Consider the following 11905-nt stretch of genomic DNA (forward strand, 5'->3'; position numbering starts at 1 on the left):
AATATAGCTGGAAAACGGGTGGATCACGTTTCATGCAGCTATCTCCAGAATTGAATTCAGAAGATAAACAAACCCACAATCCCTGAGCTGCAATCTCAATACAATCAAGTCACTGTCACCTAATCAAAGTTTAAACAAACCCAATCCTCCACCTGTATTCAGATGATAAGCAAATCAAGAACTGAATTTCAAATGGAGCACAAACGGAATGATCAGGACACTACAAAATTTTCATGTCTGATTTGCAAGAAAAATGTTTCAGCTTATTACATTCCTTGGGACTCCTCTATCCAGAATAATATAATGTGGTAGGAGAGGCGAGATGGCTCATTGTCATGATGGTGAGTTACTGCATAGTTTCTTGAAATCCAGCAGTTAGGGGATTGATCAGTGTTTGCCGTCTTCTTCCTCACAAAACTTCTTGTACTTCTCATCATCCATCAGCGAGTTTAACTCACTTGGATCACTTATCTTAACCTTGATGATCCATCCCTTCTCATATGGACTTCCATTTATCTGTGTAAATTGCAGAAGCAAATTGTCAACTGAACATAACAGTGATTACTCAAAAATTAGTCTAGCAAGGGTAGCAATTGCGACTCACAAATCCTGGTTTTTCACTTAGTTCATCATTTACTTGAATAATCTCTCCGGATACTGGTGCATTGATATCACTGGTTGCTTTCACACTTTCAACCGCACCAAAGTTCGTTCTTTGTGATACTGTGGAACCAACTTCTGGAAGCTCAACATACACAACATCACCCAAATGGTCCTGGAATTGAAACAGGACATATTAAGCCATCACACTATCACAGAAAATTCTATTTTGAGGAAAAATGCTGTAATGCATGTCAATAACACGTTGAAGTTATCAATTCAGCAAGAGACCCAGTAATATAGCATATTGAAGGCTGATAAAATGCTGGTGCAGCTTGCAAATGTATCAAACTGATTACCTGAGCATGGTCTGTGACCCCTATGGTTGCTGAATCACCCTCAACCTTCACCCACTCATGAGTATCAGCATATTTTAGATCTTTAAGGACTGCCAAGCAGGAAAACAAATATGCATTACTTATTAGAGTGATAGGCTGACAGCGAAGCAATGGATATTGTATTCATTTGAAAAGTTTCAGTAAATGCTCCAATCAGTTAGATACGCTAGAGGGATGCAGTAGCAGTACACTGGAAAAATCTAAAAAGATGTTTTGAAGAAACATAAAACCAAGTTGAGAAAACAAATATGGCACAAGGTGCATGACCACCTTCTCTTGGGATCACCTATTTTTATTTCTGAAATAGAAACAACTATAACCACTACATATGGAATAGAAATGTAATCTGCATATATGTTGTGTTGCCTGTGTAATCTAGCAAGATGTAATTTGCAGTCTAGTACCAATTTTTGGAAGCCCTACACTGTAATTCCATACATCATCTGCATATTTCATCATCTCAAATTCTCAATAACCAAAAGGGTAATTCACATTTCGGTCATCCAATCGGTGCAGAGTCTTGCCTATGAACTAATGAACACCCCAAGAAGGAACTAGCAACTAGAAAGTCTAGAATGGTGCATCAAGCCATTAAAAACAAATAACCCTAACATTAGACCTAATCCTCCTCCCTGATATAAACGATCGACATGCCTCACAATGAACTATCGGGTCACCGCTATACTTTACATACGAAAGTCTCCTGCAAACGAACTGCGCAAATCTGTGACGCGCGCACACAAGCAGTGAAGCAAAAACATCACAAAATTTCAGATTTAACAGCATACTTCCTCCCGAAACCCAATAATTAGGGTAGAAACAGCCGAGTCACCCCGTCCCAACGCGCAGAGCCTTTGATCCCCAATTCCCCATGCCACAAACAGTACACAACTACACATATAATACAGGCAAAATACTAAGCAGGAGGGAGGACAAAATGGCAAAGCAGGAGAGGGGGCAGATGCCATACCGGTGGAGAAAGCCCTGGGGAAGGAGGAGATCCGAAGGTAGGAGGCGGTGCGGCAAGCCCAGAGCGCCCTTGAGGCGGCGGCGGCGGCGGCCATGATCGAGCGAGCTGTTCCACCGCCGAGCTCTTCGAGTGGACCAACCCCGCCGCCGCCTTGGAGAGAGAAAGAGAAAATAATGGGCTTTCTCTTAATGGGCTTTTGTTAGTGGGCTGTAGTTTAGGCCCATGTTGAATTGGGCTAAACTGGGTTGGTTACCAGTTTGCCTCTGACATCTTGAAGAGATATTGGAAAAAGTACACCGAAGGTCCCTCAACTTGTTATCGAGATACAAAATCGTCCCCCAACCACAAAACCACAAAACCAGATATGTGACATCCCTCAACTTACAAAACCGTTTAACTCTAGATCCTTCGGTGGTTTTGACCCTGGTTTTGTCCGACGTGGTGGCTGAGTCAGCGCGGGACCCGTGTAGGCCCCACATGTCAGACTATCCACGTCAGCTTTCTCTTTCCCTCTTCTCTCCCTTCCTCCTCCTCCTCTCTCTCTTCTCTCTTGGCATGGCGTGCATCGGGTGGGGAGGAGACCGCGCCGCTCGCCCACGCCGCCCGCGCCGCTCGCACTCGCCGGCCGAGTCCCGGCCGTGCCGCTCGCCCTCGCCAGCGCCATGTCAACTTTCAGCTGTCGGCGAGTCTGCCGAGATGAGCGGCGGCTGGCCCTCTGCAGCACGGGGCCATCTCTCTACCGCCGGATGCACTCAAGGACAACGCCCCCGCTGTCCCTACCGTCGACAAGCTCGGCCGCGCGCCCGTCGGCGGCCGGCGCGGTTGGGCTCCATGCCACGGGAAGCTCGACCACCACCATGGCCCCGGCACATCGCCACACGGCTTGCTGCGCTCTGCGGTCGACACCGGCCGCCATGTTATGGGGCATCTCGTACGTCTTGGTGAAGCAGTTGCCCGGCGGTGAGGACAAGTCTCCATCTAGCACCACGGTGATTCCATTAATGCTCATTCGCTCACGTTGCATCCCCAGCTCCATCCCCTGCAGTCTCTGCATGGCCTATGCCAAGGCGGCAAGGCTGTTGCCGACAAGCTCCTTTGCCGCTGAAGAAACCCACCACAACCGTGATGCCGCTCCCGTAGCTCGACGGCCACGACCTCGCGCCGACGTCGTGGTCGGAGGTCAGCAAGGCCCTGGAGGACATCAAGCCTACGCTCAACTCCAACACGACGGAGAACGCCAAGAGTCCGCATGGCAGGCGGTGGAGACGTGGCGCCGAGGTCGTGTCGGCGGCAGGAGGATCCCCCGTCGTCGTGGACGGCGGAGAGGAGGCCGACGCGATGGTGGTGGGAGCACGCGGATAGGAGGCCGGCGCAACGGGCAGCCTTTGGCGGCCGGCTGCTGGTAGGGGGGAGCACAGTGGAGAGGAGGCCAGTGCGACGGGCGGCGGGCGGTGGCCGGCGAGGGAGGAGCGCGGCTGAGAGGAGGGCTGGCGCAACGGGCGGCAGTCGGCGACACGGAGCACGACGACGACTCGGGGTCCCTCCCATCGTCCCTATCCCAGCCGCCGCTTGCCCTGATGCCGCTCGGACTGCCCCCGTACTTAGCCGCTCGCCCTGCCGCCGGAGTTGGGCTGAGACGGGGCGCCAGCAGAAGTCGTCACCGCACTCGCCCGCCGCCACCGCGCTCGCCTGCCACCGCCACTGCCACCATGAATTGGCTCAAGCTCGGTTGACCGCCGGCCGCCGTCGCGGCGCCGTCCTCGCCTAGTTGACGCCCGCGCCTTCCCGCCACCCACGACGCCCGCGCCTCCCCGTCGACGCCCGCGCACGGCCGCGGCACGCCCACGCCGTGGAGCTCCGCTGGGCTGCCGTTGTCGCCGCCGCCGACCGCCGTCGCGGCGCCGTCCTCCTCTCCCGCCTCGCCCCGCCCAGCGGCCGCCCTGCACACAGAGAGAGAGAGAGAGAGAGAGGACGAACCGAGGAAGACCGACCGGCCTGCACAGAAGAGAAGAGAGGGAGAGATAGATGACTCAGCCTGACATGTGGGGTCCACGTGGGTCCCACGCTGACTCAGCCGCCACGTAGGATAAAACCGGGGTCACAACCACCGAAGGACATACTGTGACCGGTTTTAATTAGTTGAGGGACGTCCGGTATCTGGTTTTGTGGTCGGGGGACGATTTTGTAACTCGATGACAAGTTGAGGGACCTTCGGTGTACTTTTTCCAAGAGATATTCTCCACTAGAATATTCTTCTCCTCTGATCCCACGAGGAACGTTCTCTAGTTTGCTTAAAAACCATCCAAACTGTTATGAAAAATTCTAAAGAAATTTGAAAACGCTTATACAATATATTTATACAACTCCACAAAATCCTAGGTCTAAACTCAACTCGCACGTCAAGATAAAAAAGACAAATTTAACGTATGAATAGCAATGTACTATTCACATCTAAATTTATCCCTTTTTCTCAATGTGTAGGTTAAATTTGGACATGATTTTTGGTAAAGCGATAGATATTATTATACCCTATATTGCCAAAAAAAAATCATAATTGTTTACTACTATTTGTATAAAATTTAAAAGAAAAGGTACACGAGAGGATATAACCCCGAAGGATTAGAATCCACTCCTCTCTTATTTTCGCTTTTTTTTAGAATTGGTCCAGAAATTAAGGGTCATTTCTGTACGAAAACGTAAAAATAACTTAAAGTTACATTAAGCGGTTAGGTCGTCATTATCGTCCTAATGAAATTATTGCGTACTCCCTCCATAAAAAAAAGACAAACCATAGTTTCCGTGTCCAACGTTTGACCGTCCGTTTTATTTGAAAAAAATATAAAAAAAATTAAGAAGATAAGTCACGCATAAAATATTAATCATGTTTTATCATCTAACAAATATGAAAATACTAATTATAAAAAAATTTCATATAAGACGGACAGTCAAACGTTGGTACGGAAACTTAAGATTTGCCTTTTTTTTTTTTGAGATGGAGGGAGTACTGGTTAGGTCGTCATAACAGCTCATTCCCACTCTATATGTAGTACATTTTTCGATCTATTCCGGGTACATGATCAACAGTTCGCACCTTGATTGACGCTAATTTTAGCCCAAAATACTCCCAACAAGAAAACAAAAAGAAAAAATGAAATTACTACAGCAATCAGCCTCGGGAAGCAGCAAATTTCTCATTAGGAATTTCACTGTAAACAACACGTTGAAACCAACGGCGGCGAATGTGCAAAATTATCAGCAGCTGGAGATCGATCGATCGAACTCATCGAAGACGCTGTGCAAGCAAGGACAGTCCACAGAGACGGATACGAGTGCGTACATCACACTGCAGCTAAGCTGAGTAGGGCATCGAGCACGCGCTGAACGGCAGCATCACGAGGGACGGGTGGGCGCGAGCGCGAGAGACCATACCTAGCTGCAAGCCTTGACGAGTAGTATCGGAGTTGGGGACGACGAACCATAACAGTAGGGATGAAGAGGGTCCCAGACGAAAGCATAGCCCAGTGTTCACTAGACCAGCAACGGGCACGGTCATACTTTCGAGCGTGGTAACCTTTCTGGGGACGCTGTCGAGGTGCCCCTTTGCCCTTAGGCAAGGATCTCTATAGGAAAACTTTGTCCAGTTTTTTAGACAGGCGGCAATGTTATCCTATCACATCGCACCTTTATGAAGGCGTTGTTTTTAGAGTTTCCGTCCTATGGTGTTGTTGTAAGTCTAGCAGTGTCCGGTCTCAAATAGCATTAGTCGTTTCGATGCTTGGGTCCCTTTTTTTTAGCTTGTGTTCGTGTGGTTGAGATGTAGTGTGGTTTCAGGACGTGCGTTTTTAGTGCACGTCCTTTCTTGACAACCAGCTGTCAATTCAAAACTCTCTAACTTTTTTCCCTCTATTTTAATAACATTCAGATGAACTCTTTTCATCATCCCGACCAAAATAAGATTCTTCGTCCGCTTTTGGCCATTGGCATCAGGTGCCGCGTCCTTTATGCACCGGAAAGCTTAATCATTCTTTAGGCCCCTTCAAAGGAAATTCATAGGAATTTTAGATGATTTCATTCCTATAGAAATTTTTCCTACAAAGCCCTTTGAATCAAAGGAATGAACCCTATGGAATCCTATGAAATTCCTATGAAATGCCTCTTCCCGTACAAGTTTTGGAGGAATTTTAACAAGAGGTAGAACCTCATAGAAGAAATCCTTCGAGTCTTTATCTCTCCTCAAATTCCTGTGTTTTTCCTGTGGTCCAATCAAACAGTCATTCCTATGTTTTTCCTGTGTTTTGCAATCCTCTGTTTTACACTTACATTCCTGTCAGAATCCTATGTTTTTTCTATTCCTCCGTTTCTTCGTTCCTGTGATTCAAAGGGGCCCTTAAGCACCAATAATACTACTTCGGAATAACAATCAGTAGTGTACTGGTGTGTTTGTTTTGTTGCTCCCTTTCTTCAAAGATTACGACAGATTACCAGTATTATATTGAGAAGAAAGAGGAAATGCCTTCATTTAGTGGAATCAAGATCAAACCGGACCCAATTAATTAATTAATTACTCCCTCCATTACAGAATATAAAAATTTTAAAGTTGGACACGGTTATTAAGAAAATAGTTAGAAGTGAAAGGTGTAGGGTTGTAATTGGATAAGTAGTGGAGGTAGGTAAGAAAAATGAATGATGGAGGGTTGTAATTAGTTAGAAGAGAATGTTGGTAGAGAAATTATATTTTAGAATAAATTTTAAGAGCTAAAAATTGTTATATTTTAGGACGGAGGGATTACTAAGATGAAATCGAACTACAAAATGTAACAAACACACTACCTCACCTAAAGCTAACCACCGCAAACTGAACTAGCAAGCTGGAAGAACTCTGCAAAATTTGCTACCTATCGACCTCGTCACCTCCGCTGTTTGTTTGCAGTCATTCGCAGCGGCAGCGATGGATGTTGCGGCCGCCGCGGGCGTCGTTGGTGGGTTCTTGCAGGTCGTCTTCGACAAGTACTACGGCTCCAAGCTCGAGCAGTGGGCTGCTCGCTCGGGCCTGCACGGCGACTTCCTCAGCCTCAAGAACCAGCTCCACATGGTCCGTGCCATGCTCGAGGCAGGCGGCGGCGGCAACGCCCCCCACAACGACTCCCTGCGCAGCCTCATCGTGGAGCTCAAATCCGCTGCCTACGCCGCCGACAACGTGCTCGACGAGATGGAGTACTACCGCCTCAAGGAGCTCGTCGAGGACACCAGTGGCCGCGACGGCGGCGCACCGTCGTCGTCGGCTCGCCAGGTGGTCGGCCGCATACTGGTGCCTGCGCCTCTCCTGTCCAATCCATTCAAGCGAGCCAGGACGGGCGCCGACGAAGCCTTGCAAGGGCAGGGCGCTGACACGGACACCCCCAACTTCGATCAGGATGCAATGTCCTCCAAGATCAAATCGATATCCTGCTGCCTCGAGCAGATTGCTGGCATGGTGCGGAGGATCATCGAGCTCGACAAGTTGGTGTCGATGGCGAGCTTAGGGCATGTACAACCAGAGGTGGTGGTAAGTCTGCGGCAGACAAGCTCCTTTCCCACTGAAACTAAGTTGTTTGGGAGAGATGAGTCTACCAACAACATCATAAACCTTATGCTTAGAACAGATATGGAGTCTAGGTACAATAACTTCAATGTTCTTCCCATTGTTGGCATTGGTGGAGTTGGTAAGACTGCTCTTGCCCAGTCTGTCTACAATCATCAAAGAGTAGTTGATTCATTTCAAGTGAGAGCCTGGGCATGCGTTTCTGATACTCTTGATGTGCGCAGAGTTATAGCAGATTTGATAGATTCGATCGATGGTGGCCAAGAAACTCCCAAGTTTCATAGAGTGCCTAGTCTTGATGCAACTCAGAGAACTCTACTGACGAAAATTGAAGGGAAGAGGTTCTTGATTGTCCTTGATGATGTGTGGGTCAGCAGCCACTGGGAGAAGCTTTGTGGTCCCTTCTCCGCGGGGATGTCTGGAAGCATGGTTTTAGTTACAACGCGACAGCGAAAAATCGCCAAGGCCATGGGCACATTTGACAGTTTGACACTGCACGGTTTACATGATAATGAATTTTGGGCTTTCTTCCTACAATGCACAAACATCACAGAGGACCACAGCTTGGCTCGAATAGGCAGGAAAATAGCTCTCAAGTTGTATGGCAACCCCTTGGCTGCCAAGACCATGGGGAGATTCCTTTCGGAAAACCACGAGGAGGAGCATTGGTGCAAGTTTCTGAATAGAAACATATGGGAACTAAAACAAGAGCCTGACGACGTTATGCCGGTTTTGTTGTTGAGTTATCAGCATCTCCCTCTAAGCTTGCAGCGATGTTTCACCTATTGTGCCATATTTCCAAGAGGCTATAAGTTCACTGAGCAAGAGCTTATATTTGCTTGGATGGCACAAGGCCTTGTTCCAACACCTGGAGAGGATCAGACATTGGAAGATGTAGGAAAGGAGTACCTTAACGAGTTACTCAGTTGCTCATTCTTCCATATAATCGAGAGTGGCCACTACACGATACCTGGGTTGTTACATGATCTTGCTCAACTTGTTGCAGAAGGGGAATTCCAGGCAACTAATGGTAAATTCCCTATCTCAGTTGAGGCTTGTCACTTGTATATCTCTCATTCTGATCATGCTCGTGATATGGGCTTATGTCATCCACTCGATTGTTCTGGTATTCAGATGAAACGCCGCATCCAAAAGAACTCATGGGCTGGCTTGCTGCATCTAAAAAATTTGCGGACTATAATGTTCTCTGCCTCTTCATCAATTTGGTCTCCAGGTTCTGAGGTAGTCTTTGTCCAGAGCAATTGGCCTAGTACTATCAGACTGTTGTCTCTGCCCTGCACTTTCCGAAAAGAGCAACTTGCAGCGGTTAGTAGCTTCATACATTTGCGTTACCTAGACCTCAGATGGTCACGCCTTGAAGAATTGCCTGAAGCCGTATGCAAGCTTTACCTACTACAAGTTTTGAACATAAAGCATTGTCCGTGCCTTCTTCATTTACCTCCAAGGATAGCCAACTTATTAAACTTTGAGCATCTGATTGCTGATGAAGGAAAACATTTACTCACAGGAGTTCCATGTGTTGGCAATATGACTTCCTTGCTTCTGTTGGATAAGTTCTGTGTTAGGAAAACCAGGGGCTTTGACATTGGACAACTGAAAAGGTTGAGGAACCTAAGAGGTTTGTTGAAAGTTCAGAATCTCGAGAATGTTGATGGCAATGAAGAAGCAGCAAACGCTAGATTGAGTGACAAAAGGCACCTAACTGAGCTGTGGCTGTCATGGAGTGCCGGTTCTTGTGTACAAGAGCCTTCAGAACAATACCACGTCCTGGAAGGTCTTGCACCACATTCAAATGTAAGTTGTCTCCATATAACAGGCTATAGGGGCAGTACTACCCCATCATGGCTTGCTAGTAATCTCAGCCTTAGCTCACTAGAATATCTTTATCTAGATTATTGTTCTGAATTGGAAATTCTTCCTCCACTGGGACTCCTCCCTCACCTTAGGAAGCTGCATATAGTCAATATGCACGCGCTAAGAAGAATTGGCTCTGAGTTCTATAGCAGTGGTCAGGTGGTGGGGTTTCCATGTTTGGAAGGGCTATTTATCGAAACAATGCCAGAATTGGAAGACTGGAATGTAGATGACTCCAATGTTTTCCCTAGCCTGACCAGTTTGACTGTAGAAGATTGTCCCAAGCTGAGTAGAATTCCTAGTTTTCTATGGAGTAGAGAAAACAAGTATTGGTTCCCAAAGCTTGGTAAAATCAACATCAAATACTGTCCTGAATTGGTGCTGTCAGAAGCCCTCCTTATTCCACGCTTGCCTTGGCTCCTTGATATAGACATTCAAATTTGGGGACAAACAGTGATAAATTTGCGTGGTGGCTGTCTTGAGGTTTCTGAAATCAATGCTAATACTAGCTCAGGCCCAATAAATGCTGTTCTACAATTGCATTGGCTAAAACATGTGTCTAGTTTTCATATTTGGGCACAGGACAGTCTTTCTGTACACCCCTGCAAGCAAAAGACAGAACCATCAGCATGTAATTCTGAATACATGGTAAATTCTCTACAAACATCAGCAGAGAAAGTTGAAGTCACAGGGTATGGTATTACTGATGAATTATTGTCAGCAATTTTGGAGAATGAAATCTGTCCTTCAAGTTTATCTATATCAGATTGTCCACAAATAACATCTCTTGATCTTAGTCCCCTAAGATCATTAAAATCTCTCGTAATACACAATTGTGTATCACTAAGAAAACTCTTTGACCGACAATATTTCACTGCTCTTAGGGATTTGGAAGTGACCAATGCATCAAGTTTTGCTGAAGCATGGAGTGAACTGTTAGGATCCAGATATGCAGAGTGGGGTCAAGTTACTACCTCACTAGAATCTCTTACAGTTGACAGCACCTTATTCCTCAACTCCCCTTTGTGTGCAGTGCTCACTTCTCTGAAGAAGCTAACAATTCATTCGGATTTCAGGGTCACTTCCCTCTCAAGACAACAGGTGCAGGCACTTCTACTCAACCTCTCTGCAAGATCTTGGGTTTATACAATGCTGCAATCTACATTCTCTTCCCAGTGAACTGCACAAAATATACACTCTCAAGCAGCTCGAGATTGATTCATGCCCATGTGTTGAGTCATTGCCAAATAATGGGCTGCCGGAAAAGCTTGAAAAATTGATCATCAGAGGCTGCAACAGAAAATTGTATACAGGTGCATCAATGATGGGTTCAACTAGCACCAAAGTGCACCTAGTAGATAGATGATATAATAGATTTAGGTTCATATTAGTCGGCGACCACGAATATAAATAGCTCGTGCAAGTGCACAGTAATCAAGTAGTCTACGTAGTCGCTTTTGGATGTCAGGCTATGCAATGGTATTAATCAAAAGATTTATTCACCTATTTTTATTTCTGAAAACTGTTATAGATACAACCGTTTCGTATGGAACAAAAAGGCAACCCACACAGATGTTTTCATCTGACTTGATAATTCCTCTTAACAATCTAATTACCATGACATGCATCCTCCATACATTCTTAGATCTCGATACCAGATTCCTCCAAATAATAGCTTTACTTTTTGTTCTGATTTGCACACAAAAGTCTCCTCCAAACGAACTGCACAAATTTTGACGCGCACACAAGCAATGCAGCAAACTCATCACAGAAATTCAGATTTGACAGCATGCTTCCTTCCGAAACCCGATACTTAGAGCAGAAACAGCCGAGTCACCCCGTTCCAACGCGCAGAACCTTTGATCCCCAATTCCCCATAGGCCATACCACAACTACCCAACTCGGCAACTACACGAGATACAGGAAGGGATAAAATGGCGAGACGGGAGAGGGGGCGGATGCCATACCGGTGGAGAAAGCCCTGGGGAAGGAGGAAATCCGGGAGGTAGGAGGCGGCGCGGCAAGCCCGGCGGCGGCGGCCATGATCGAGCTTCGAGCTAATTCCACCGCTGAGCTCTGCGAATGGACCAACCCCGCGGCTCCGAGTCCTTGAAGAGAGAGAAGGAATAAGTTCACTTGAGGTCCCTTTAACTTGTCAACGAATCCGATTTTCATCCTTCAACCAGAAAACCAAATACAACGGGTCCCTCAACAATCAAAATCAGTGCAAAGCAAATCCCTCAACGGCGGGCAGCTACCAACGGATCCGCCGCCTTTTTCCCTCTCCGTGCGCGCTCGCCGGTGAGGAAGGATGGCCGGGAGGGAGAGAGAAGGACGCGTCGGCCGCTCCTCTCCCGTCGTCCGTGTACAGAGAGGAGCGGCCATCAAAACCGCTGAGGGACCTGCTTTGCACCGATTTGATAGTTGAGGGACCCGTTGTATCTAGTCTTCCGGTTGAAGGACGAAAATCGGATTCGTTGA

General features: G+C 47.0%; 1 protein-coding gene across 2 annotated transcripts; it reads right to left on the reverse strand.

Moving 5' to 3' along the window:
- Positions 1 to 166: 166 nt before the first annotated feature.
- Positions 167 to 11482, reverse strand: LOC127776228 (glycine cleavage system H protein 2, mitochondrial-like). Of its 2 annotated transcripts, none has more exons than XM_052302588.1 (4): positions 11392 to 11482; positions 960 to 1048; positions 605 to 775; positions 167 to 516 (listed from the first exon to the last, which is right to left on the reverse strand). In XM_052302588.1, exons 1-4 carry the CDS (start codon positions 11465 to 11467, stop codon positions 388 to 390), a joined length of 465 nt encoding a protein of 154 aa, XP_052158548.1. In that variant the 5' UTR covers positions 11468 to 11482; the 3' UTR covers positions 167 to 387. The 2 variants fall into 2 exon arrangements, with proteins under 2 accessions (XP_052158548.1, XP_052158547.1); XM_052302587.1 differs by lacking the exon at positions 11392 to 11482 and adding an exon at positions 1969 to 2516.
- Positions 11483 to 11905: the final 423 nt, after the last annotated feature.

The sequence above is a fragment of the Oryza glaberrima genome, chromosome 6 (genome assembly GCF_000147395.1).
Source record: "Oryza glaberrima chromosome 6, OglaRS2, whole genome shotgun sequence".
Lineage (NCBI taxonomy): Eukaryota > Viridiplantae > Streptophyta > Magnoliopsida > Poales > Poaceae > Oryza > Oryza glaberrima.